Source organism: Periplaneta americana, chromosome 17, assembly GCF_040183065.1.
Source record: "Periplaneta americana isolate PAMFEO1 chromosome 17, P.americana_PAMFEO1_priV1, whole genome shotgun sequence".
Taxonomy (NCBI): domain Eukaryota; kingdom Metazoa; phylum Arthropoda; class Insecta; order Blattodea; family Blattidae; genus Periplaneta; species Periplaneta americana.
The window spans coordinates 54,584,837-54,608,581 of record NC_091133.1 but is presented as its reverse complement, the minus strand read 5'-3'; the positions used below and the strand labels follow the sequence as shown (position 1 = coordinate 54,608,581).

General features: G+C 34.0%; 1 protein-coding gene across 1 annotated transcript in view; it reads left to right on the top strand.

The window, feature by feature from the left end:
- Nucleotides 1–23,745, top strand: part of LOC138692935 (uncharacterized) — a 100,186-nt gene that overhangs the window by 3,191 nt on the left and 73,250 nt on the right. Inside the window, exon 2 of the mRNA XM_069816324.1 lies at nucleotides 14,524–14,676. Within this exon, the coding sequence (XP_069672425.1) occupies nucleotides 14,524–14,676 (153 nt within the window). The remainder of the gene's footprint in view (nucleotides 1–14,523; nucleotides 14,677–23,745) is intronic.

Below are 23,745 nucleotides of genomic sequence, written 5' to 3'. Positions count from 1 at the left end.
ACAATACAGCAGGCTACCAAATAATCATACCGTAGTTGACACCTCTGGCATGGAATACTGATACGTAGCAAGGAATACTGAAAACAAAAGTCTGGTTGCGAATATGAGCAGGGTTCAGCAGAGATGGTATTGTGAATTTTCGTAATGAGCATGAGTGGGCTGATAAAAATTCCCATGCACTTGAAAAAACAAGGCATCAGCACCGATACTCAATCAACGTATGGGCAGGCATTGTTGGCGATAGATTAAGGGTCATACGTGCTACCACAGAGATCAACTGGGACTCGTTATCAGGACTTGCTAATTAATGCATTGCCTATCTTACTGGAGTATGTGCCATATCAGCAAAGACTACAGATATAGTTCATGCATGATGGCACACCAGCACATTTTTTTCCGCAATGAGTGTGAACACCTGATGCCGACATTTCAGGACCACTGGATAGATTTGGGAAACTCCACACCTTGGCCTGCTCTTTCTTCAAATCTAAATCCCCTAGACTTTTGGTTATTAAGAACAACCAGGTCAATTTCAAAGAGTGCGTGATTCTTTACGCCGAAGGGCAGAGGAATGCATTGTCATGAATGGACGTCACATTGAGCACCTCCTATGAACAAGTGTTCAGCTCTCAGAAAGTATGTGTTGTAGGACCCATGTTTATTAGACATTTTTTTCTTGTTTTGATGCATGCTAGCACCTCCTAAAATATTGGATACTTTTTTTTAACACACTGTATAATTATGTTATTGCAGCTTGTATTTCATCAAGTACCCGTTGGCTATCTCGTTACATTGTACAGTATGTTACTTCTCATACAAAAATATCTTCTGGTGTCAGGTCTGGCGAGCATGGGGGCATAGATTTTTTAGACATGCGTTCTCCAAAAATCTAAGTTAAAAGTTTTTAGAGATCTGTTAGCAGCTGTGTGTGTATTGGTGCTTTCTTGTTGGAATCATGAGTGCTTGATATCATATTTTTCAAGCTGACCAATGAAATTGTACAAAATATCAGAGCAATAGCATCCAATATTGATTGTTTCATTGTAGGACCAAGAATGCAACGTCTGAAAATGGAAAACCAAACTCTAACTTTCTGATCATATATTGATTGGCATTTAAACTGAATGAATTAACCGACGACCATAATCTTGTGACTTGTGAATTGATATAACGGGAAAGATAAAACTGGGCCTCGTCCGTGTAAAAAGTAACGTCAAGCACGTTAATATTACTTTATTTAATTAAATTTTGAAACCATTCCCAGTAGCTTAATCGTCTTTCGTAGTCAACCGCTTTCAGTTCTTGTACCTCCATTATTTTATATAGAGCTTTTAATTCACTTCGAACGGATTTATTTTCAAAACCGATATGTCTGTTGTGCTAATCTATGTAAAGATTTTAACGGTCTCTGCATCATAGAATCGGAAATATCGAGTTGCTTATCCAATTAGTTTAGCTGATCTCACACTTCGTTCGGTGTCCTTCACTGAGTCTGTTTCACACAATTTTATCAACAAGTGCACTAACTGCATTACAATGTGGTAGGTCTACTGGCGTTCCTGGAAAATTTCCAGAAATTTTTACTGTATTAATACCTTACAGACTACTTACATCCTTCTCGAAATACATATTAGACAAGAAAAATTTGTTCTCCTCTACCCGATAGAAAGCAGCAACTGCGAAAAATTGTTAAAACGTAGGAATTCCAACTGATAAAGTTTGAAATGATCAATATAATGTTTTTCCATGAATCAATGTAGCCGTGAATTCGGAATTTTAGCAACCGAAAAAATGTTTTTTTTTTTCTGACCGTATCATAAAAATTCACAGTGACTATCCGAACGCTTTGTATTAATCTGTATATAGACACGATAATTTTATACCTGTTCTCATTATAGAAATTCCTTGAATTCAAATCTTTACGTTAAAAATATTTAATTTTGTAAACATGAAAGAAACACAAAGAACGAGAAGGTTGTCAACCTATTAATTTCAGTGGCTAGATCTCAAAGTCACTATTTGAGTGATAAATCTATACTTTTTGGCAGAGTTAACCAAATTCAAATTCAGCAGCTGCTTCACATAGAAACTTAACTTTCATCGGTAGCTATGTCAATTATAAAAATTCCTGCCACGGTTTCATCTCTGAAGACGTATTGTACATATTTTCTTCTCGACGAAAGTCAGAAAGAACTGAAGCTCCTGGAAGACTGAAGTAAAAGAATCCACCCATTTCCGTATTTCCACCACCCTGTTCTTATATTCACCCCCTCATTTCAATTCTCAGAGTGGGTAGAATTAATTTTAAACAGCCAATGAGAAAGAAAAGAATATTACTTACACTTCAGTGATATAAAAGTTGAATAACGGAAAAAGATGGCGGGGTTATTGCTTTCTGACTCTTTGAAACGTGAGTTCCCTCGCATTAACAGGCGGTGTTCACTTTGCTAAACATGTGCAATAAAAAGTTCACTTCGCCGTGAGATGTACATATCTCTCGCTTCCTTCACCACAATTTTATCTCACATTTCATCATTTCTTTTCATCTTTTCTCTTTTTTATGTTTAAGGTTCCTCTTCATGGTTTTCTCAATTCGCTTCATTTTTCTATTATATCCTCTTTTCTTCTTCCATGTCTCTACATTTATTATTTTTTATTTTTATGCATACTTCCATACTGTTCCTGTCTTTATCCAGTACACTTTCTTGTTGTTCCTTTCCGTTTCATTTTCTTCCTTGTTACTATATCTTATTTCCTGTTGTCTTTTGTTCTTACATTTAATTTTTTGTCTCTTGATTTCCGTTAAACTTCATTTATATTAAAAATTACTTTTTATTTCTATTCTTTTCATCATATTAGTTTTCTCTATCTATTCTCTCTTATTCCTTTTTGCTTCTTTGCCATTCCCTCTCTCGCTTTCCTCTTCGATTTCTTCACTTCTTGTTGATCTTATTTTCTATCTATTTACTTATCTGTCTGTACGTCTATCTATCTATATATCGTTTCGTCTCCTCTATCTTTATATCTCTGTCTCCATCTCTGTCTCTATTTCTGTCCGTCTTTGCTCTATTTCTCTATATTCTATATATCTCTCTCTATATCTCTATCTCTATTTCTCCATCTCTCTATATCTTTTTTGTTTCTTTCTCTAAGTAATATCTATCTCTTTTTCTTTCTCTTTTCTATTATCTACCACCATCTGTCTCCCTTCTATCTGTCTAGCCTATTTCTGTTTCTTCGTACCTTTGTCTCTCTCTATATTTCTACCAGCCTTTATACCTTTATCTCTATGTATACCTTTCTATGTCTATCTCTGTAACTTTCTCTATATCTGTATACTTACTTTGTTATTCAATAGTTGGACATGTGATTAATTTAGAAACCTAAAACTTCTCTCACTTTGAATATTTCTCCTTGTAAGTATGCATTTATTCCACCGCTGTACTGAGTGAACCGTAAGTAATATAATTAATTTCAGGGGATTATTCTTTGAGATATTCCAAACAAAGAAGTTTAAAACAATTTCGCTCGTTTTTGCTTTCTTTTCGATATAAAAATTGTATTATATGTAACATTTAATTTCATAACGTGTTTTGGGAAAGCTATTGATTTAATTCCCAGTATGCTCAGTCAACGTATTATGATAAAAGATTATTGAAAGAATTTTAATGAATTTAAATACTATTATAGTCACAATCATGCCATGATATGAAAGAAAAATTTCACAACCTCGAGCGGGAATCGAACCTGCGACTTCCTGTTCTCCGGTCAGGCGCTCTACCACTGACCTATCGAATTCGTCTCGCGGCAAAACGCTTGGAATTGCTTGGAATAACCCTTTCATACTGGCGACTCTGTTATAGAGTACTGTCCATAGCGTCTGATCTAGTCAGCTGTCCACTGTTTATAGGTTGATATGTCACACTGCCATCGTGATCTAGACCAGGCCGTAATGCAGGTTGTGTGACGTCACTCGATGAGTCGGGCTTTTCTATTTGAGTATACGGAGCTGAGTGAAATATATTACTTTATACCGTGTCGGCGCTCAATTTTATTTAGTGTAATGTGTGTATAAGACCCCTTCACACTTCTTATTGCATAATATGTTGCAGAAATAATTACAAAACTGTGTTATTTTAATGTGAACGGAGTTTTACACGTTAACATAACCTGGTTGCATCAACATTTTAAGTTTGGAATGGCAGCTATTTTGAGATTTAATAAAGAAGAATTATTTATATTGTGATTTTAATTTAGCACATCTACCTTCCTTACCCGTAGGTACAACATTTACCACAGTCCCTCCTATGAAATTAGTGTATGTACAGTTGTGTGTTAATCTGGTAGATTAGATAAATACAATTCATTACAACCCAGTATAGTAGGGAACAAATAAATACTACAATTAAATTTTTATTCAAGTAATATGTGCATAAGTTCCATTTATGTGTTGCATAATGTGGCAGGAATAATAAATAAAACTGTGTTATTTTTATGTGAAGAGAATTTACCATGTTAACATAACCTATCTGCGTCAACATTTTAGGCTAAAGTTGAGAACGAAAACTGTTTTGAGATTTAATAAAGAAGAATATATTTTTAGGATAAACTTCAGAACACGGTTACCGTCCTTACTTATAGGTAGAAAATTCACCACAGTCCCTCCTATGAAATGTACATACATTATATTACTTAGTAGCGCTGAGGTATAGTTCCGGTAATTTCTGAACTGAAAACAGTTGAATTTATTTTTTGTGAGATGCATTTGATCCTGTAAGCAAGGCATATTAAAATCCTGAACGAACCGAACTAATTTGTATATGCAAGATGTATGAATACGAAGGGAACTACCTCAGCGCTAGTTTAGCCCTAGTAACATATTAAACTAATCAGACTTCAGACTGGAGTACCGTCTGAAACGAATAAATACAATTGAAGTGTAGACAAATTGCATTTATAAGTTATACGTAGCGTTATGCTTAATTATAATGCATAATTGCGAATATGGAAATAAGGCAAGTACTGATAGAATAAACATAACCTATAACTTCAACACATTAAAATATGCGTGCGATGCAACTGAAAATTGTTGAAACGTGCATAAATGAATGTGCAAGAATTTCGTAATGAAGCATGAGTGCTTTATTTCAACTAATTACAATTCTAGATACTGTAACAGTAATGAAAACTATAGGGTATAATTTTTCGTAATATACTATATGTATCTCGTTTTTAGTTCAAATTGTGTATATTATCAAACGTCATATTATTTACTCGTATAATGTAGGTTATTCACAAATAAAAAGGGCGCAATAATTTAAATTTAATAAGACAAATACGGTAAACTAGCAATAATGGATTAGACAAGAGTAACATCGGTAACGCTGCACTTAGGCCTAATCACAACTTACTTCACATGCCAGTCAATGTTTCACTTTCACGTATATATTATTACACATATTTAGCCTAATGTTTATAAGACCAAAATTTCACTTAACCACATAAGGGCGCAATATTTAATCGAAATAAAGGCAGGTATTACACATACGAACTTTGCCTGCAACAACGTAATTTTCACACCAAAAATAATATTATACCTTAAATTGCAAGTAAATTGTGTCTCAAGTGTCTCACAATCACTGTTTAAAATTTTACTGGCGCAATTACACTGCATTTCAGAGAAATATATGTTATTCTTCATGCACTGAAACTAATTCATATGGTTGAAAGACCGCCCTTCGCGATCAGCTGTTAAGCGAGTCACGTGGTCTGCCTTACGGCCTGTATTAGATCACGATGGCAGTGTATGCCACATCAACGGACATGCATACGTCACCAAACATCGTAAGATGAAGATTACATTTGTAACAGTTTCTTTCAACCCATAAGCAGTGCTGACTATATCAGACGCTATGGACAGTACTCTATAACAGAGTCGCCAGTATGAAAGGATAATTCCAAGGCTTTGGCGTGAGACGAACTCGATAGCTCAGTGGTAGAGCGCCTGGCGAGAGAACAGTAAGTCGCAGGTTCGATTGTCGCTCGAGGTTGTGAAATTTTTCTTTCATACCATGGCATGATTGTGACTATAATAGTATTTAAATTCATTAATATGTCACATCAACGGACGTGCATACGTCACCAAACATCGTAAGATGAAGATTACATTTGTAAAAGAATTTTAATTTTGACCTTAAAATGTGCAGAAATTTGATCCGAACAAATGTAACATTTTGAAATTTCTCTTCAGAACGAAAAGTTACATTTGTTGAGATAAAATTTCTGCATAGTTAAAGGACAAAACAAGAATTCTTTCAATAATTTATTATCATAATACACTGCTGTCTCAAATTGACTGAGCATATTTGAAATTACATCACTGTACATGTCTATCTACCTGTATGTCTGTCCGTCTGTATGTATTTCTGTCTATCTGTCTGTCATATATATATATATATATACATATATATATCGTTCTCTTTGTCCGTCTATCGTATCTCCCTATTTATGTGTCTGTCTCTACTATTTGCCTGTATGTCTGCCTTATCTGTCTTATCTGTCTGCTTGACTACCTGCCTCTGTCTGTCTGTCTGCCTCTGTCTTTCTCTGTTTTTCTGTCTGTTTGTCTGACTGTCTGTTTCACACTCTTTCTCAACGTCGTTCTTGTTCTTACGTACTTGTAAGAGTCCCGTACTTGCTCTGTATTCGAGGCTCGCAGGTTGAAACTCAGACGACGGCGATGGATATTTTAAAGGCGATATAAATCTTTATCATGGCTACCTTGGCAGATGAAGTAAGGATGAAAGTCTTGTGAAATACAATAGAACACTGCCCTGGGCTGAGAATACTCCCGGCAAAAGTTACCAGCCACACAAAGAAGGTCAAATGTAGAAGTAATACAATATGTTCTTATATATAGTCTTAAAAACATTTTGTTTTGTCCTGCCTTCACTCCAATCGATTAAATATCTATCTTGTCCGTTTTTTCCTTCTATCTTTTGCTCTTTTTCTCTTCTTCGTCTTTTTTTTTTTTTTTTCAAATTTCTTACATTCGTATAGTTTCTTTTTCGTTCTGTCTCATCTGTTTTTCTTTGTTAATTGTTTTTCCTTTCTCTGCCTTTCTCTTCATTTTCTCAATTCTTCCAGTTTGTTTCTTTATTTTGTGTTTTTATTCCTTTACAACGAACTTTTTGTTGATTTCGAGTTCGTTATTTTTTTCTGGTTATTATATGCTTATGTAAGTTGTGTTAACTCTCGCTAAGTGGTTTTATATTTTATTTTATTTTTATTTTATCAATCTTAGTTATTATTTTATTATTGTTAATATTTTTATTTTATTATTATTAATTAATTAATTAATTTGTATTACTATCTTTGTATTATCTCCGTCACTGTTATTCTATTTTTATTTTTATTATTATTATTATCAACATTGTTATTGATATCTGTAAAATTTATGTAGACTCTACTGGATTATACCCGAGCACGAGCACATGCTCATTTCGGGTATCTATTTTAAATGTAAATTATGAATACATTTGAATTTATTCCCATTTTGTCTCTTTCACTATCTACTTTTCTTAATCTCTATGTCTGTCCCTGTCTTAGCTGTGTTCAATTTCTCTCGTATCATCTTCTTTCGCTCCATCTTTCTTCTTGTTTCTTTTCTTTTTATTTCTTCGTTTTTTTTATTTTATCTGCTTTACGTTTTACTTTCATTGCCTCTCTTTATTTATTTTTCTTTACTCCTTTCCTCTTCTCCCCAATACAGCAGGTTGTCTGACTTCTTCTCACAACACAATAGTATAGCGTATATATAACTACAAATTTCCTTTCCGCATGTTTTCAAACCTGCAAGCAGTATCTTTGTTATTGGTGATAAATTAAACGTTGTGGCGCCACAAGATTTATTATTATTATTATTATTATTATTATTATTATTATTATTATCATCATCATCATCATCATCATCATCATCATCATTATTATTATTATTATTATTATTATTATTATTATTATCATCAATGTTTATTATTGTCACACTAACATTACGTTCCAACTTTCATTATTTACTTTCATGTTGTTTTATGGTCTAGATATTAATGTAATAACTATGTAACTAATTGTATTCAATTAGAATTAGAGTCTGGCTGGGCGGAAGAGAGGCCTACTGGCCTTAGCTCTGCCAGATTAAATAAATAAATCATTATTATTATTATTATTATTATTATTATTGTTATTATTATTATCATCATCATCATTATTATTATTATTATTATTATTATTATTATTATTATTATTATTATTATTATTATTATTATTATTATCATCAGTGTTTATTATTGTCACACTAACATTACGTTCCAACTTTCATTATTTACTTTCATGTTTTATGGTCTAGATATTAATGTAATAACTATGTAACCAATTGTATTCAATTAGAATTAGTCTGGCTGGGCGGAAGAGAAGGCCTACTGGCCTTAGCTCTGCCAGATTAAATAAATAAATTATTATTATTATTATTATTATTATTATTATTATTATTATTATTATCAGTGTTTATTATTGTCACACTAACATTACGTTCCAACTTTCATTATTTACTTTCATGTTGTTTTATGGTCTGGATATTAATGTAATAACTATGTAACCAATTATATTCAATTAGAATTAGAGTCTAGCTGGGCGGAAGAGAAGGCCTACTGGCCTTAGCTCTGCCAGATTAAATAAATAAATCATTATTATTAGTATTATTATTATTATTATTATTATTATTATTATTATTATTATTATTATTATGGGTTTGTAACACATACCTCATAAACCCCGTGTATGGAATTTTAGATATTAAAGAAACACACACACTTGTCAGAGCGTCTTCACTGACGTCCGTTGTTTACAATAATGACAGTAGCTGATAGTAATTTAGCAGTCATCTATCAGCCAAAGACGTGGTTTTCAGACGTCACGATGAAATAGAGTCGGCCAGCAGAGTTGTAATGAGCCGACGTGGGTTATTTATTGCCGAGGCGTCAATCGCTCTTTACTTCATGAATAATTCTTTGTGTTTGAGATCGCAGATACTGTGCGAGTCCCATAAATTATTTCCGCATTGGTACTCATTTCAGAACAATGGTCACCGAAGTCGTGCGAGATTTTCGCATTTTCGAACATTAATTTTTCACACTTTCAACACAGGATTTCAATTCTTCATGGGAGAAACTTAAAATCAACTTTCTTCCGACTGCATTTGCTTTAAAAAATAACTCTAATTCGTTACTCAAAAACGTCACACTAAACATGGATTCATTCAGAGTAGTTCTATATTCACAGTAAAGGATCTCTAATATTACATTTCTTTAATTTTAACCTCATATTTAACGATACTGCAACGAGTGTGTAGTTATTTGTCATCTATGAAATTGGTGATAGCGAGTGAGTCGAAGGATTCACCGTGGTATTATCTGACGTTCGTCTTACAGTCCACGAAAGCTCCCGGAAAATCTTGACCAGGTAATCAACTCAAACCCGACTCGAACCCACGTCCGAGCGCAGTTACGGAGCACGAGAATAGCACGTTACCCTTAGACCACGCCGCACCAGTACCCAATGTTGTTGTTGTTGTTGTTGTTATTATTATTATTAATTTCAGTTTCAAATAACTCATTGGCATGAGAGGCTATTTATGTATAAATTATTTCAATTATCAACAGTAATCTAACTAGAGGTTTTGATTTATCTAGAGAAAATCAAAACTCGAGTGGGATTTAATTGACTATTACACGATTAGAAGAAAGTATATAAAGATTAGAAGTAACGAAGTACTCTAATACAATAAAATATTGACTTACGAAAATACTGAACTGTCTTCAAATGTATTATTGTACCATTGTATTCCGCTAGATGGCAATAGTGTGTTATGATTAGCTCTTTTCTTGTTATCAGTTGTGCCAACTATAGAATCTTCATTGAACTCTGTGGAGGTTACTAGTCAAGAAGGCTTTATTGATTCAGTTTCATTTTTATTAAAACAGTTGCATTCCACTTCAATTATCCGGATCCCAGTAATCAACCTCACTTGACAGATGATTTAATAATAATAATAATAATAATAATAATAATAATAATAATAATAATAATAATAATAATAATCTTAATATTATACAATCTCTGATACGTGACTATCCATAATATCACACAGCAGAAGCTATAACATAACCTAAATATAATAAACAAGTGTTTGAAACGTTATAATTAGGAATGATGAAATAAGAATAGTTTCAATTAAGGATGATGAAATAAAAAAAAATAATAATTTTAAAAGGAACAATTATTGAAAGTACAATTTTCAAATTTAAATGTTTTAGTGGTTGGTGGTTCAGTTGATGTTACATTAGACGTGTGCGTAAAAGAAGTGGAACTTGTTGATGTACATGGTGTATTCCTCAACTTATTCAGGATTTCCAAATGGTGCTCTTCATTTATTTGTAAATAGGGTTTCAGGGAAGATGCATAGCTATGAGCAGTGATCTTTATTAATTCTTGTTCTTGAATGCCAATTCGAGTCATATTTGAAAGTGCTGTGTATGGACTGGAGTGGTTTGTAATTTTCTGTTTTTTTTTTTTATGTCCAGACCAATGCAGTTTGAAATGTTGTCAAACAAAGAAACAAGTGCTAGGGACGCGATAAAATTAAACAAATGCTAGGGACACGATAAAATTGTGTGATAAGCAGCCATGTTTGGTTGAAAGTCGTCATTTCGTACCGTTTTATTGGTCAAAAGTAGTATGACGTAGTAAAAGTGTAATAGTCAGTAAAATTCCATTGTATTCTTCGAGGCTAGGCCTCATGGAATGAGCAAGCATTTATGAAGTAATTAACGAGAAGATTCAGCCTTTTTAAATTTAAATGTAGGTAGTATACCGAAAAACAGAAATGAAAAAATATGAAGATGTTATTTTAAATTCAAACGTCCTTAGAATATAATTATTACGAACAGCATAAACGTCTCACTGAATTATAGGAATTCCATTAATCCTCTGTCACTTTTATTCAATTTAATATTCATCATTTTGTTATGTATGTATGTATGTATGTATGTATGTATGTATGTATGTATGTATGTGTGTGTATGTGTGTATGTATGTATGTATGTATGTATGTATGTATGTATGTATGTATTTACACTGCAAGTGGGCAAGCACCCGGTGGCAGTGGTATATACAATATTAACAATACACAATAAAATGATAACCAATACACAATAAAATGATAACCAATACACAATAAAATTTACAATACACAATACAATTTTACAACACATATACAATTTTACACACAATACAATAATAATACACAATACAATTTAACACAATAATAATAAAACATAAAATAAAATACCTAATTTTACAATACAACCTACATAATTATCTATAGGTCCTACATAAGCTTCAATAGTCTTTCACTTTACTCTCATCTCATTCCCTGTAGTGGCACTATGACGCATTTCACTGACACTTTAGCACACATTTCACTGACACTCTGTAACTCATTTCACTGACACTATAGAACACATTTCATTGACGCTATAAATTATCACTGATCGGAACTGTTCACTGCACTGTAAAACCATAACTTCACTGACTCACCTTGCTTCACTGATACAACAGTTCAAATAAGTCAAATAATTACATCCTTATGCATACTTATAAACAGAACTACATTTAAACTAAACATTTCTAGTCTAAGGCCCTCTTACACGCTAGTTTTAAATAATTTACAATTCAAACCAAGGAAGTAAACTCGTCAGCCTAGATAAATACATGTCACCTTAAAAAAATTAAATGTTGAATGTCACCTTAATTTTAATTTTCACTTTATATACAACTTTTAAAATTATTCTTGAATCTCCTTAAGGAAGGACAGCCCTCAAAGACCGCTGCAGGTAGGTCATTCCAATCATTTATAGTTCTATTTAAAAATGAGAATTTATCTACATCCGTTTTCTGTTTCCTACATTTGATTTTAAAATCATGATCGTTCCTACCATAGTACGTTGGCTTTTCTAACCGAGCCGTTATGTCTACCCATGCTTTCTGACCTAGATGTGCTCTATACAATGATGTTATTCTAGTTTTCATACGTCTGTTTTCCAAAGTTTCCCATTTAAGTACTTTTATCGTATCGTTTCCATCTTCTCTTTTACCTTTAACAAATTTCGCTGCCCTATACTGGATTCTTTCTAAGGAATTTATCTGGTATATTCTATAGGGATCCCAACATGTAGTTCCGTATTCCATTAACGGTCGCACTAACGTTAGATATGCTATTTCCCTCGATTTGGGGCTAGCCTTTCTCAAGATTCTCATAATAAAGTGAAGTGCCCTCCATGCTTTACCCGTAACATTATCAACATGCTCTCCCCAAGAAAGTTTGGAGTTTAAATACACTCCTAGGTATTTACAACATTGTTCTTGCGGAATTACAACACCACTGAATTCGTAATTAAGACTAGTTTCCTCTCGGGTTTTACAAAATGTTATAGATTTACTTTTAGAACCATTTATTTTCATCCTATGCTTTAACGCCCAGTTATAAATTTTATTCAAGTCTGTTTGAATAGCATCTACATCTGAATTATGTCTAATCTTTCTATAGATAATGCAGTCGTCTGCAAATAGCCTCATATTTGATGTAATATTCTGGCATAGGTCATTTACGTATATTATAAAGAGTAATGGACCCAGAACGCTGCCCTGTGGCACCCCTGAACTTATATTTCCAATTTCCGATATTTCATGACCTACTCTAACTCTCTGGGTTCTACCGTTTAAGAATTCTTGGATCCATAGCACCACTCTTTTATCTATTCCTAGCCTACTTAACTTATCTATTAATATGTCATGTGGCACCAAATCAAATGCTTTCGAAAAATCAATCACAACTGCATCCATTCTTCCGCCTCTATCTACCTCTTCAGCTAGATCCTGAACCAGCGACGTAATTTGACTATCACATGAGAAGCCTTCCCTAAAACCATGCTGGCGGTTGTAAAACCAGTCTTTCGCATTTAGAACATGACGAATATAATCCGATATCAAATGCTCCATGACTTTACATACGACAGATGTAAGGCTAATCGGTCTGTAGTTTCCGACATCTAATTTATTTCCACCTTTATGTATGGGTACCACTATAGCTGATTTCCAGTCACATGGAATAGCTGCATTGTTTATGGAAACATGAAATATACGCATTAAGTATGGAATTATGGCCTCGGAACCTAATTTAAGAATCTCTGTAGCAATACTATCTGGCCCTCGAGACTTCCGATTTTTTAATTTCGTTATTCTCTCTCTAACCCGTTTGGAAGTTATTTTGAAAGTCGAATTTGGTTCACATTCATGGTCTGTGACACAACCACTCCTATCAGCGGGATTATTATTATTATTATTATTATTATTATTATTATTATTATTATTATTATTATTATTATTATTATTATTATTGAAAACCGAAATGAAATAGGAATTTAATAAGTCGGCCTTTTCTTTGTCATCAGTTATACTTTCTCCGTTCTGATTTCGTAAAAGCACTACTCCTTCGTTTTTTCCTTTTCTCCTGCGTACATAATTATTAAACTGTCTCCAATTGTTACTTTCATCTTCTTTTAAAATAGTTTTTAGAAAATTTTCCTGAGCTAACCTTTTTTCACACTCAAGTTTCTTAATTAATTCGACATATTTTTCCCAATGCTCATGGCTTCGTTTACGTTTGCTAAATGCGCGCCTTGTCTTTTTCTTTAAGTAGCGAATATAATTAGTGTAATATTCTGGGTCCGGATTTTTCTTAATTATTTTAGAAGGTACACATTTTACTAATGCCTCGAAAATTATACTCTTAAATTTATGCCACACATTTTCCATATTTCCTTCAGTCCTTAGAAAGTCATCATGCTTTTGTCGTAGAAACGTTTGTAATTCATGGACATCGGTTTTGTTAAAATTCCAGACAGACAGTGGACTTGACCTCGGATTTACAGTGTTTTCCCAGAAGATTTCTAATAAGACGCGATGGATCACAATAGACTAACTTGTAAGTGCTGAATGTTAATAAAATCTTCTCAATATTTTATTGGAATTCGCTGTAACAGACAATATGCTTGAAACCACTTTCTTAATATAAGGTATCTATTTTGAAACGTGTTTCGGTAAGCAAATCTACAAATAGATTTTTGCAGGATCGCAATACTCTGTTTACACTTCATATGATTAGAAATTATGAAAAATACAATAAAGAAAACGAAAATCGGAGAAGGTGGTTAATGTTCATGTAAATATTGTGAAACTGAACTGTGTTTGTGCACAGATGTTCGATTCTAAGGACACTGCAGCTTTAATTCTGATCGTGTTTCTTGCAACTGCTGCCACACGGCCTGACGTTGGTTGAATATGTAGTGTTAAATGATTGTATGAGTAACTTAAACATATGAGGTCATCTAGCTTCTTATTTTATCGCTTCAGGAGCACCTGGGCTGGATGGTCGAGACGGCGTTCCCGGCGAACCTGGACTCGACGGGATTCCGGGAAGAAATGGGCTAGACGGTATCCCTGGGATGGACGGTATCCCTGGGATGGACGGCATCCCTGGCATCCCTGGTAGAAATGGCACGGACGGTGAGTATTAGTGCAGATATGCATTGGAAATAGCAACAGTGATAGGAGAACGGGAAGACGAAGGCATCTCATTCGAAAACAGTAGGGTATGATGAAGATAATTATATTGACATTCCTTCTTATTTGTGTTCAACATTAGTATTAGAAGCGAAAAATTAAAATAAATCAGAGTACTCGGTTGTCGAAAATTAAAACGACAAATCTGAAATAATTCACACATAAGTTCTCGGACGTTAGAACAATAAAATTAATAAACTCAGAGTAGTGGGTTCTCGTATATTACAGCGATAAAATTACAATAATTCAGAGTTCTTGAACAACAAAACAAAACGATAATATTGAAATTATTCAGACTAATGAGTTCTTGAACAACAAAACGATAAAATTCAAATAATTCAGAGTAATGAGTCCTTGAAGAACGAAACTATAAAATTGGAATAATTCAGAGTAATGAGTTCTTGAACAATAAAACAATAAAAATTGAAATAATTCAGAGTAATGAGTTCTTGAACAACGAAACGATAAAATTGAAATAATTCAGAGTAATGAGTTCATAAAGAACAAAACGATAACATTGAAATAATTCAGAGTAATGAGTTCTTGAACAACGAAATAATAAAATTGAAATAATTCAGAGTAATCAGTACTTGAACAACGAAACGGTAAAATTGAAATAATTAAGAGTAATCAGTTCTTGAATACCAGAATGATAAAATTGAAATAATTCAGAATAATGATTTCTTGAACAACAAAACGATAAAATTGGAATAATTCAGAGTAATTAGTTCTTGACCAACAAAACAAGATTATAAAAATAATTCAAAGTAATGAGTTCTTGAACAACAAAACGATAAAAATTAAAATCATTCAGAGTAATGAGTTCTTGAACAACGAAACGATAAAATTGAAATAATTCAGAGTAACGAGTTCATAAAGAACAAAACGATAAAATTGAAATAATTCAGATTAATGAGTTCTTGAACAACAAAACGATAAAATTGAAATAATTCAGATTAATGTGTTCTTGAACAACAAAATGATAAAATCAGAGTAATGAGTTCTTGAACAACAAACCGATAAAATTGGAATAATTCAGAGTAATTAATTCTTGACCAACAAAACAAGGTTATAAAAAATAATTCAGAGTAATGAATTCTTGAACAACAAAACGATAAAATTAAAATCATTCAGAGTAATAAGTTCTTGAAGAACGAAACTATAAAATTGAAATAATTCAGAGTTCATGAAGAACAAAACGATAACATTGAAATAATTCAGAGTAATGAGTTCTTGAACAACAAAACTATAAGATTGAAATAATTCAGAGTAATGAGTTCTTGAACAATAAAACGATAAGATTGAAATAATTCAGAGTAATGAGTTCTTGGACAACAAAACGATAAGATTGAAATAATTCAGAGTAATGAGTTCTTGGACAACAAAATGATAAAATTGAAATAATTCAGAGTAATGAGTTCATAAAGAACAAAACGATAACGTTTAAATAATTCAGAGTAATGAGTACTTGAACAACAAAACGATAAGATTGAAATAATTCAGAGTAATGAGTTCCTGAACAACAAAACGATAAGATTGAAATAATTCAGAGTAATCAGCTCTTGAACAACAAAACGATAGAATTGAAATAATTAAGAGGAATAAGTTTTTGAACAACAAAACGATAAAATTTAAATAATTCAGAGTAATAACTTCTTGAACAACAAAACGATAAAATTGGAATAATTCAGAGTAATTAGTTCCTGACCTACAAAACAAAGTTATAAAAATAATTCAGAGCAATGAGTTTTTGAACAATAAAACGATAAAATTAAAATCATTCAGAGTAATGAGTTCTTGAACAACAAAACGATAAAATTGAAATAATTCAGAGTAATGAATTCTTGACCAACAAAACAAAATTATAAAATTGAAATAATTCAGAATAATGAGTTCTTGAACAGAACGATAAAATTGAAATAATTCAGAGTAATGAATTCTTGACCAACAAAACAAAATTATAAAATTGAAATAATTCAGAATAATGAGTTCTTGAACAGAACGATAAAATTGAAATAATTCAGAGTAATGAGTTCTTGAACAACAAAACAATAAAATTAAAATAATTCAGAGTAATGAATTCTTGAACAACAAAAGAAAATTATAAAATTGAACAACAAAAGAAAACTATAAAATTGAAATAATTCATAGTAATGGGTTTTTGAGCACCAAACAATAAAATTGAAATAATTGAGAGTAGTGAGTTCCTAGATAAATTTTTTTATTTTTATTTTCCACATAAAAACCCTATTTTACATGAGTATATTAGGCTTAAAGTTTTCCGTTTACTTGAGATAATATAATATAAATACATGTTTAACATTTTTTTTCTGTCGATGTTATGAATAAGAGAAGTGTAAACTTAATTTTACGACAGTTACAACTATCAGCACAAAGACATGAGAAGTCTACAGCAATCATAAAGAAAGCGCTTAATTATACGAAATACATTTAAAAAAATGATATCTGTAAATATAAAACATAATTGAATAACAATAACATAGAATTTGGCATGAAATAATACATATAGCGTCCAAAAGTCAACAAATATTATGATACATAATAGAGCAATGTGGAATATACAGACATAATCATACAAACAATTAGTTCATACACAAGTAAATTTATAATTTACACACATCCTTTTATAGCATAGCATAGATGGACAATTCATATTACCTAAGGTTAAAATTTTCAAATAATACAAGAACAATATTGACACTTACAATTTTCTATTGATGTGGTTAATAAAATTAATTAATATTTTGCGACAACAATTTCTACTGAAAATGTTGTACAATGGCTTATTGTAGCTAATATTACATTTATATAGGTGCATGCTGTATCTTCTATATCCATAAAGTGGGCAATCAAATAACAAATGTTCTACTGTTTGTTCACTTCCACAAACGCATTCATTTCCGTTCTCTACATTAATATGAAATCTCCTGAAATATGAAATAAATTTACCATGGCCGGATACAAATTGTGTGAGAATTAAATCAGGTATAAATAAAGTGCACTTTAAGCGGCTATGTACATCGGGGAAGAATAGATCTCTTGTGGTTGAGCCATTATTACTATTCTTCCACTGTGAATTCCACATATTTATTATTTGTTTTTTATACTCAGCCTTTGCACGAGATAAAGGACACTTTTTATATGCAAAATCACCTTCGCTGGATGCTGCTAATTTCACCAGTTCATCAGCTCTTTCATTTCCAGAGTAACCATCATGTCCTTTTATCCAAGAGAGACAAACATGGTTATTATATCTTGAGAGTTTGGTTCTTATTTCTGTGGCTATCGGGTTTAAATTGAATTTGTCTTTAATAGAGAGCAATGCTGCTTGAGAATCTGAATGGATGTGTGAATCAGTTCTGTTGTCTATGCACCATATAACTGCTTGTTGAATGGCATAAAGTTCAGCTTGAAAGATAGTGCATATTGGAGCCAGTCTGTATGTAGATGTGAAGACTTCTGTGTCTCTTGAATAGACGACAAAAGCACAGCCTACTAACTCTTTTCCATTTCCTCTCTGTGTTCGAGAGCCATCGGTATAGACGTGAAATTCGTGCCTTCTGTTGCAAGTTCTTTGATTAACAAAATGTGGGTACTCACGTGGGTGTCCTCTTGACAGAAAATGTGTTTTCTTCTCAATTTCTATCTCTTGCTGGAGTAGTCGTGAAATAACTTCTGTTCCATTGTTCCTGTCTGTCAGTTCAGATTGAGCAATGGCTGTTATATGCAGTGGTGCAATGCCTGCTATAAGCAGGGCTGCGTCCGTGGATATTGTTCTGTATGCCTTCGTGATCTGGAGGACAAAACCACGCTGTATTTAATTAATTTCTTCTGCGCCCATTTTTTATCTAATATGCGGAAACGCAGTACAGTACCATTGGCTCGAAAGCCCCATAGTAAATAGTACGCAGTGCTTCTGACTTGATGCCCCATGTGGGTTTCGTGGCTCGTGCTAGGGCGGATTGGAACTGGCTTGTCTTTTTGGCCAATTTTTCTAAATGTGGTTTAAAAGTCATTTTCTTGTCGACAATTACTCCGAGATATGAGAAGTGATCTAGTATTTTTATGTCTTCCATATTCAGTTGAATTTTTGGTGCAGCAATTCCTTTCTTCTTGGTTATCAACATTGCTGTTGTTTTTTTGTGGATTGAATTGAAGTTTGTTAATACAACCCCATTTATAAATCGAATTAAGCGCTGTATTTGCAGAATTTTGTAAGGCAGTAATTTTATCTGCTTTAACTAACAGAAGGGCATCATCTGCATATGCCATAATGCTACAGTTGTTTGGTAATTGCAGGCATAATAATTCATCGTATAAAATTATCCATAGATCTGGGCTGCAGGCTGATCCTTGGGGACATCCTTTGGTCAAGTGTTTTATGATCTGTGTGTTCCCTATCGTAAGCTGTGCTTTGCGCCTAGAAAAATAGTTTCGAACCAACTTGTGTAGATTTCTAGGACATCTTTTCTTCTCTAACTGTTGCATGATTTTTGGCAACCAAGCATTGTCGAAAGCCCCTGATATGTCCAAAGATATTTAAATTTTCGCAAAACTTCGCGAGACCATTCAACCACCTTTAGGACTGACGTTTCAGTTGATTTTTGTGGTGTAAACCCATACTGACTTCCATTTAGTAGATTGTTCTTGTACATGTGGAACATTATTCTATCTATTGTAAGTTTCTCTGAAACTTTACCTAAAACAGGTAAGAGACAGATTGGCCTGTACGCATTTGCTGTAAGAATCTCTTTAGAATGTTGTTTTGGAATTACTTTTACAACAGCAATTTTCCATAAGTCGGGAAAAACAGCGAGTTCCAGACATTTGTTGTAGATGTTGAGGAGAAGAGTGGGACAGGAGATATGCAAGTTTTTAATAATATTTGCTGATATGGCATCAATTCCAGGAGCTTTCTTGTCATTAAGTATTCTTATAATATGGTTCACCTCGTCGTCTGTGAAAGGTAGATCATCATGTGTCAGAGGGTCCAAAGTGGATTTGTGTCGTATAATTGTTTGCATATATGTATCTTTTGTATCTGACGGGAAAAACGTTTCCATTAGAACCTTAGCCGTATCATGCGTGTTTGTTGTATTTCCTTGCTCGGTTTTAATAGATGTCAAAGTTTTATTAAAGTTTTGAAGTTTCCTACATATATTACAGACAATTCCCCATGGATTCTGTGCTGCCTGTGTGGAGCAAAATTCCTTCCATGATGATATATTTGCTAGCAGAATATTTCTGTTTGAGTGCATTATATATATTTTCATATTGTATTTTAAGTTGTGCACATCGACATCTTTTAAATTTTCTATAGCTTGCTAAAACCCTTTTCCTCATTATTGTCAATTGATCATTCCACCAGTAGTTTCTTACTAGTTTTTCTGATTTCTTCGGAAGATGTCTCTCACACAGACTGGTTATATTTTGTGTTAGATGTTCCATAGCTTCATTCAGTGCTTCAGAGCTACGTATGTATTTGACTTGTGTGGCAATTCTTTCCATTACATCTTTCGCTGCATGCCGAAAATGATGCCATTTAACATTGCTGGTTCTGTATTTACAAGTGGTGCTAGTTGTGTCTAACAAATCTGTGCAAGATTTAATTCTTATTATTATGAGATTGTGATCTGAAAAAGTAGGGAGGTCGCTTACCGACCACTCTGATACTAAAGGCAGGAGTCCAGAGCTACATACACTAACATCTATAAAACTTTCGGATTGTTGACGAGTGAAGGTTGGTTTGTCACCGTTGTTTAGTATGATCAAGTTGTTGGACATTACAAAATCGAAAAACATTTTTCCCTTTGAATCGTCTGTAGGGCTATTCCAAGCACAATGCTTGGCATTTATATCATCGGTTATGAGCAGACACTTACCTTTCAACTCCGAACAGATAGACTGAAGGTCATTCAGAACATTGTTAAAGTCGCACTTGGGATCACAGTAAATATTACACACATATATTTCTTGTCCATGAAAGTCAACACATACCACAACCCTATCAGAGCTACAGTACTGTTCTAATTTCATGATGTTGTTACAGTTGGCAACCACAGCAGCGCGTCTTCTCTCACCATCGTCACAGATGTTCTTACCGGATACGTAGACGTGGTTGTTTAGTCCGAAGCTATTAACCCTGTTCTGAGTAGTATTTGGTTCCTGAACACACAGTAGTATCGCTTTGTCTATGGCTTTTTCAGAGTTGAGTCCTGAGTTGTGTAACAATTCTTGTGTCGGTAGTATAGATTTCTGAAGGTTTAGATGATATATTACCAGTTCAGCCATAATTGATCTTGGACCTTATGATTTCTAATATTTTCTTTAATGAAGGACAGTCAGGTGACGTGGCTGGGTAATCAGTATTTGTTGGTCTGAATTGTTTTCTATCTGACATTTTATTGTTGTAAGTCTGACAATTTGCACACACCGTTTTTGTTTTGGCACATTCTCTTGATTCGTGCTCCTCTGCACAGTGGGAACATTTTTTCGTCGAATTACAGTCTTTGTAAATATGTCCAAATGCAGAGCAGTTGTGACAGCGTACCAAATGAATGTGGTCTTTCACCGGGCAACTGCTATAACCGATGTATAGCTTTCCCCTTTGCATAACTGCCTGGTAGAGCTTAGGCGTTACCTCCATTACTGCGAACTGTGTTTTGCCGTTGTGGGAATGTTTCACAAATCTCTTCAACAACTGTTCCGCAGAGTCCGCAAGACATAACTTCACCCATGGATTATGTTCTATTATCGCTTCAACCAGATCTTCAGCGAAGCTTGCCTCAATTCCGTGGACGAGAATGCGTGGATTTCTTTTTTCTGGTATTTTAACAACAATGTTGCTACACTTGCTCTGCACAGTTTCCAGAAACTCACTGCAGTCCTCTTTGTTTCTAAGTTCAAATAAAACACTTTTGTTTCTAATCTTTTTAACGTGTTTTACACCCACTCGCAATTTATTTCCTGTTGCAGATTGAATAAGTTTTAGGGTTTGTTCACTATCTGACACAATATCCGGGCTTTTCGGAGATACAATTACTACGTTTCTTGTACGTTGCACATCACTCTGTCTGGATCCCTGGTCTTGCAATACACTGGCATAGGAATGCAGGTTGAGTTCGACACAAACACGAGATATTAGAACGATAACACTGAAATAACTCAAAGTAGTGAGCTTTCGAACAATTATAAATGTCAACATTGAACAAATTCACTATAATAATTCTTTCTCGCGCCGATAAAATTGAAACAATGTATAGTTATGGGTTCTAGATAAAAAAAATTAAATGATGACAATGAAGTAATTGGAGTTCTTGCACAAGAACGAAATCATTAGATGAAGTAATAGAAATAGTATCCCCTCAGCTCTGTAGTTAAAGATTCGTTTATGGATTCTGTCACTGTTCATTCCTTCTAGATGTTCCATCAATTTTTGTTGTATTTTGCTATTTCCTCTACCAGACTATTTTTGTTTAATATTTGTCTGATATCTTCATTTCTCATTCGCTCAGCTCTTGTATATCCCAAAATTGACCTTAAAAATCTCATCTCTACTTTCTGTATCCTATTGTTTTCTTGTTTTGTCAGCACTGAGCGCCATGAAGAATTCTGAGGACTGTCATTACTTCATAAAAGCTTAGAATTGTGTCAGGGCATTGTTAACTATATTACAACTATATTCCTTTTCTGGCATCTGTAGAGTATAGGAGACGAAAAAAGTCCTTTGCGCAAGTGGTGAGTAGAAGGGGCCAGTCTAATGACCGCTCTGAGCTAAAAGCGAACGACTGAAAGAAGGGATAATTTTTATCTGAATTCAACTGCAGTTAAGATGCCGCCACGTGCATCTTGCCCCTTAGCGACCGCGAGCCGATGCAGACGCAGCACACCCCCGCACTGATAGGCTCCGCCTATTCGCTTATCATCGGCTCCTGCCAAATGCGCTGTCTTACTTTACAGATTTCAGAAACTGAGTTTATATCCTCTGGATGGTGTTTGTGTCAGTCTGGGGTCATTTAAGTTAAACCCCTCTAGCAGTCTGAGTTGATCTGAGATATTTGGCTATCGTTCCGCGTGGGACTCGCATTCGGGAGATCCATGGTTCGGTCCCCGGACCGACCAACCTGACTGTGGCTTTTCCGTGTCTTTCCACAGTTTACTTAGGCAAATGCCGGTTTGGGTTTTTCGTTGCCGCTGTCCATGTTTCTTTCCCTCCCGTGTAGAAAAAGAAATTAGATTTCATATCATTCATCCTCTTTATTTCATTTCATAGACATATATTCAGGTCAAGACGCATGTCTTCGTCCTCTTACGGGAGGGGGCGTCCTCTCCGTAACCGTTCCTGAGTTCCGAGTCTTCCGCAATATCTCTGCCAGGATTTATTGCTTAAAAGCACTTCCAAGGGCGCTTCGACACCTTGGAAGAGCCGTTGGAATGGATCCTGTGCTGCATGGTCACCTTGGCGGTATGAACTTAGGGAGGGGGTTAGCAAGTGAGGGATCACATGCGATCGGTGCGCTGGTACACCTCATCCTCATTCATCCCATAAATTCGGGGTGCACAATAGGCCTCAGTATGGCCGACGTGCAAAGAATCGTCCCTAACCCCAACCCTAGCCACCATTACCTTACCTTACCTTACCTAACCTAACCTAACCTGATCGTATTTCAAAGCGTTAAAAGTCATGCTTGGGGTTATCTATTCATCTTACCTTTACCTTCTACAGGTTGTATTCGTAAAAGATTTACCTAATATCCTAAATGGTCTATATATGGAAGGATTTTTCTTCCGGCCTCTTTCTAACAGACCAACAAAACTAACCTATGGATAAATGAAGGAACACGTTCAGAATATTTAACACTGTCACTAACAATGTACTGATGAAAATATTAATCTTTTTCCAAATATTTGTCAACACGTCTGGCTTATTTCAAACCAGCGTTACTCAAACTTACTTCTCTTTAATGCGATTCTGCATTACATTTCCTGCAG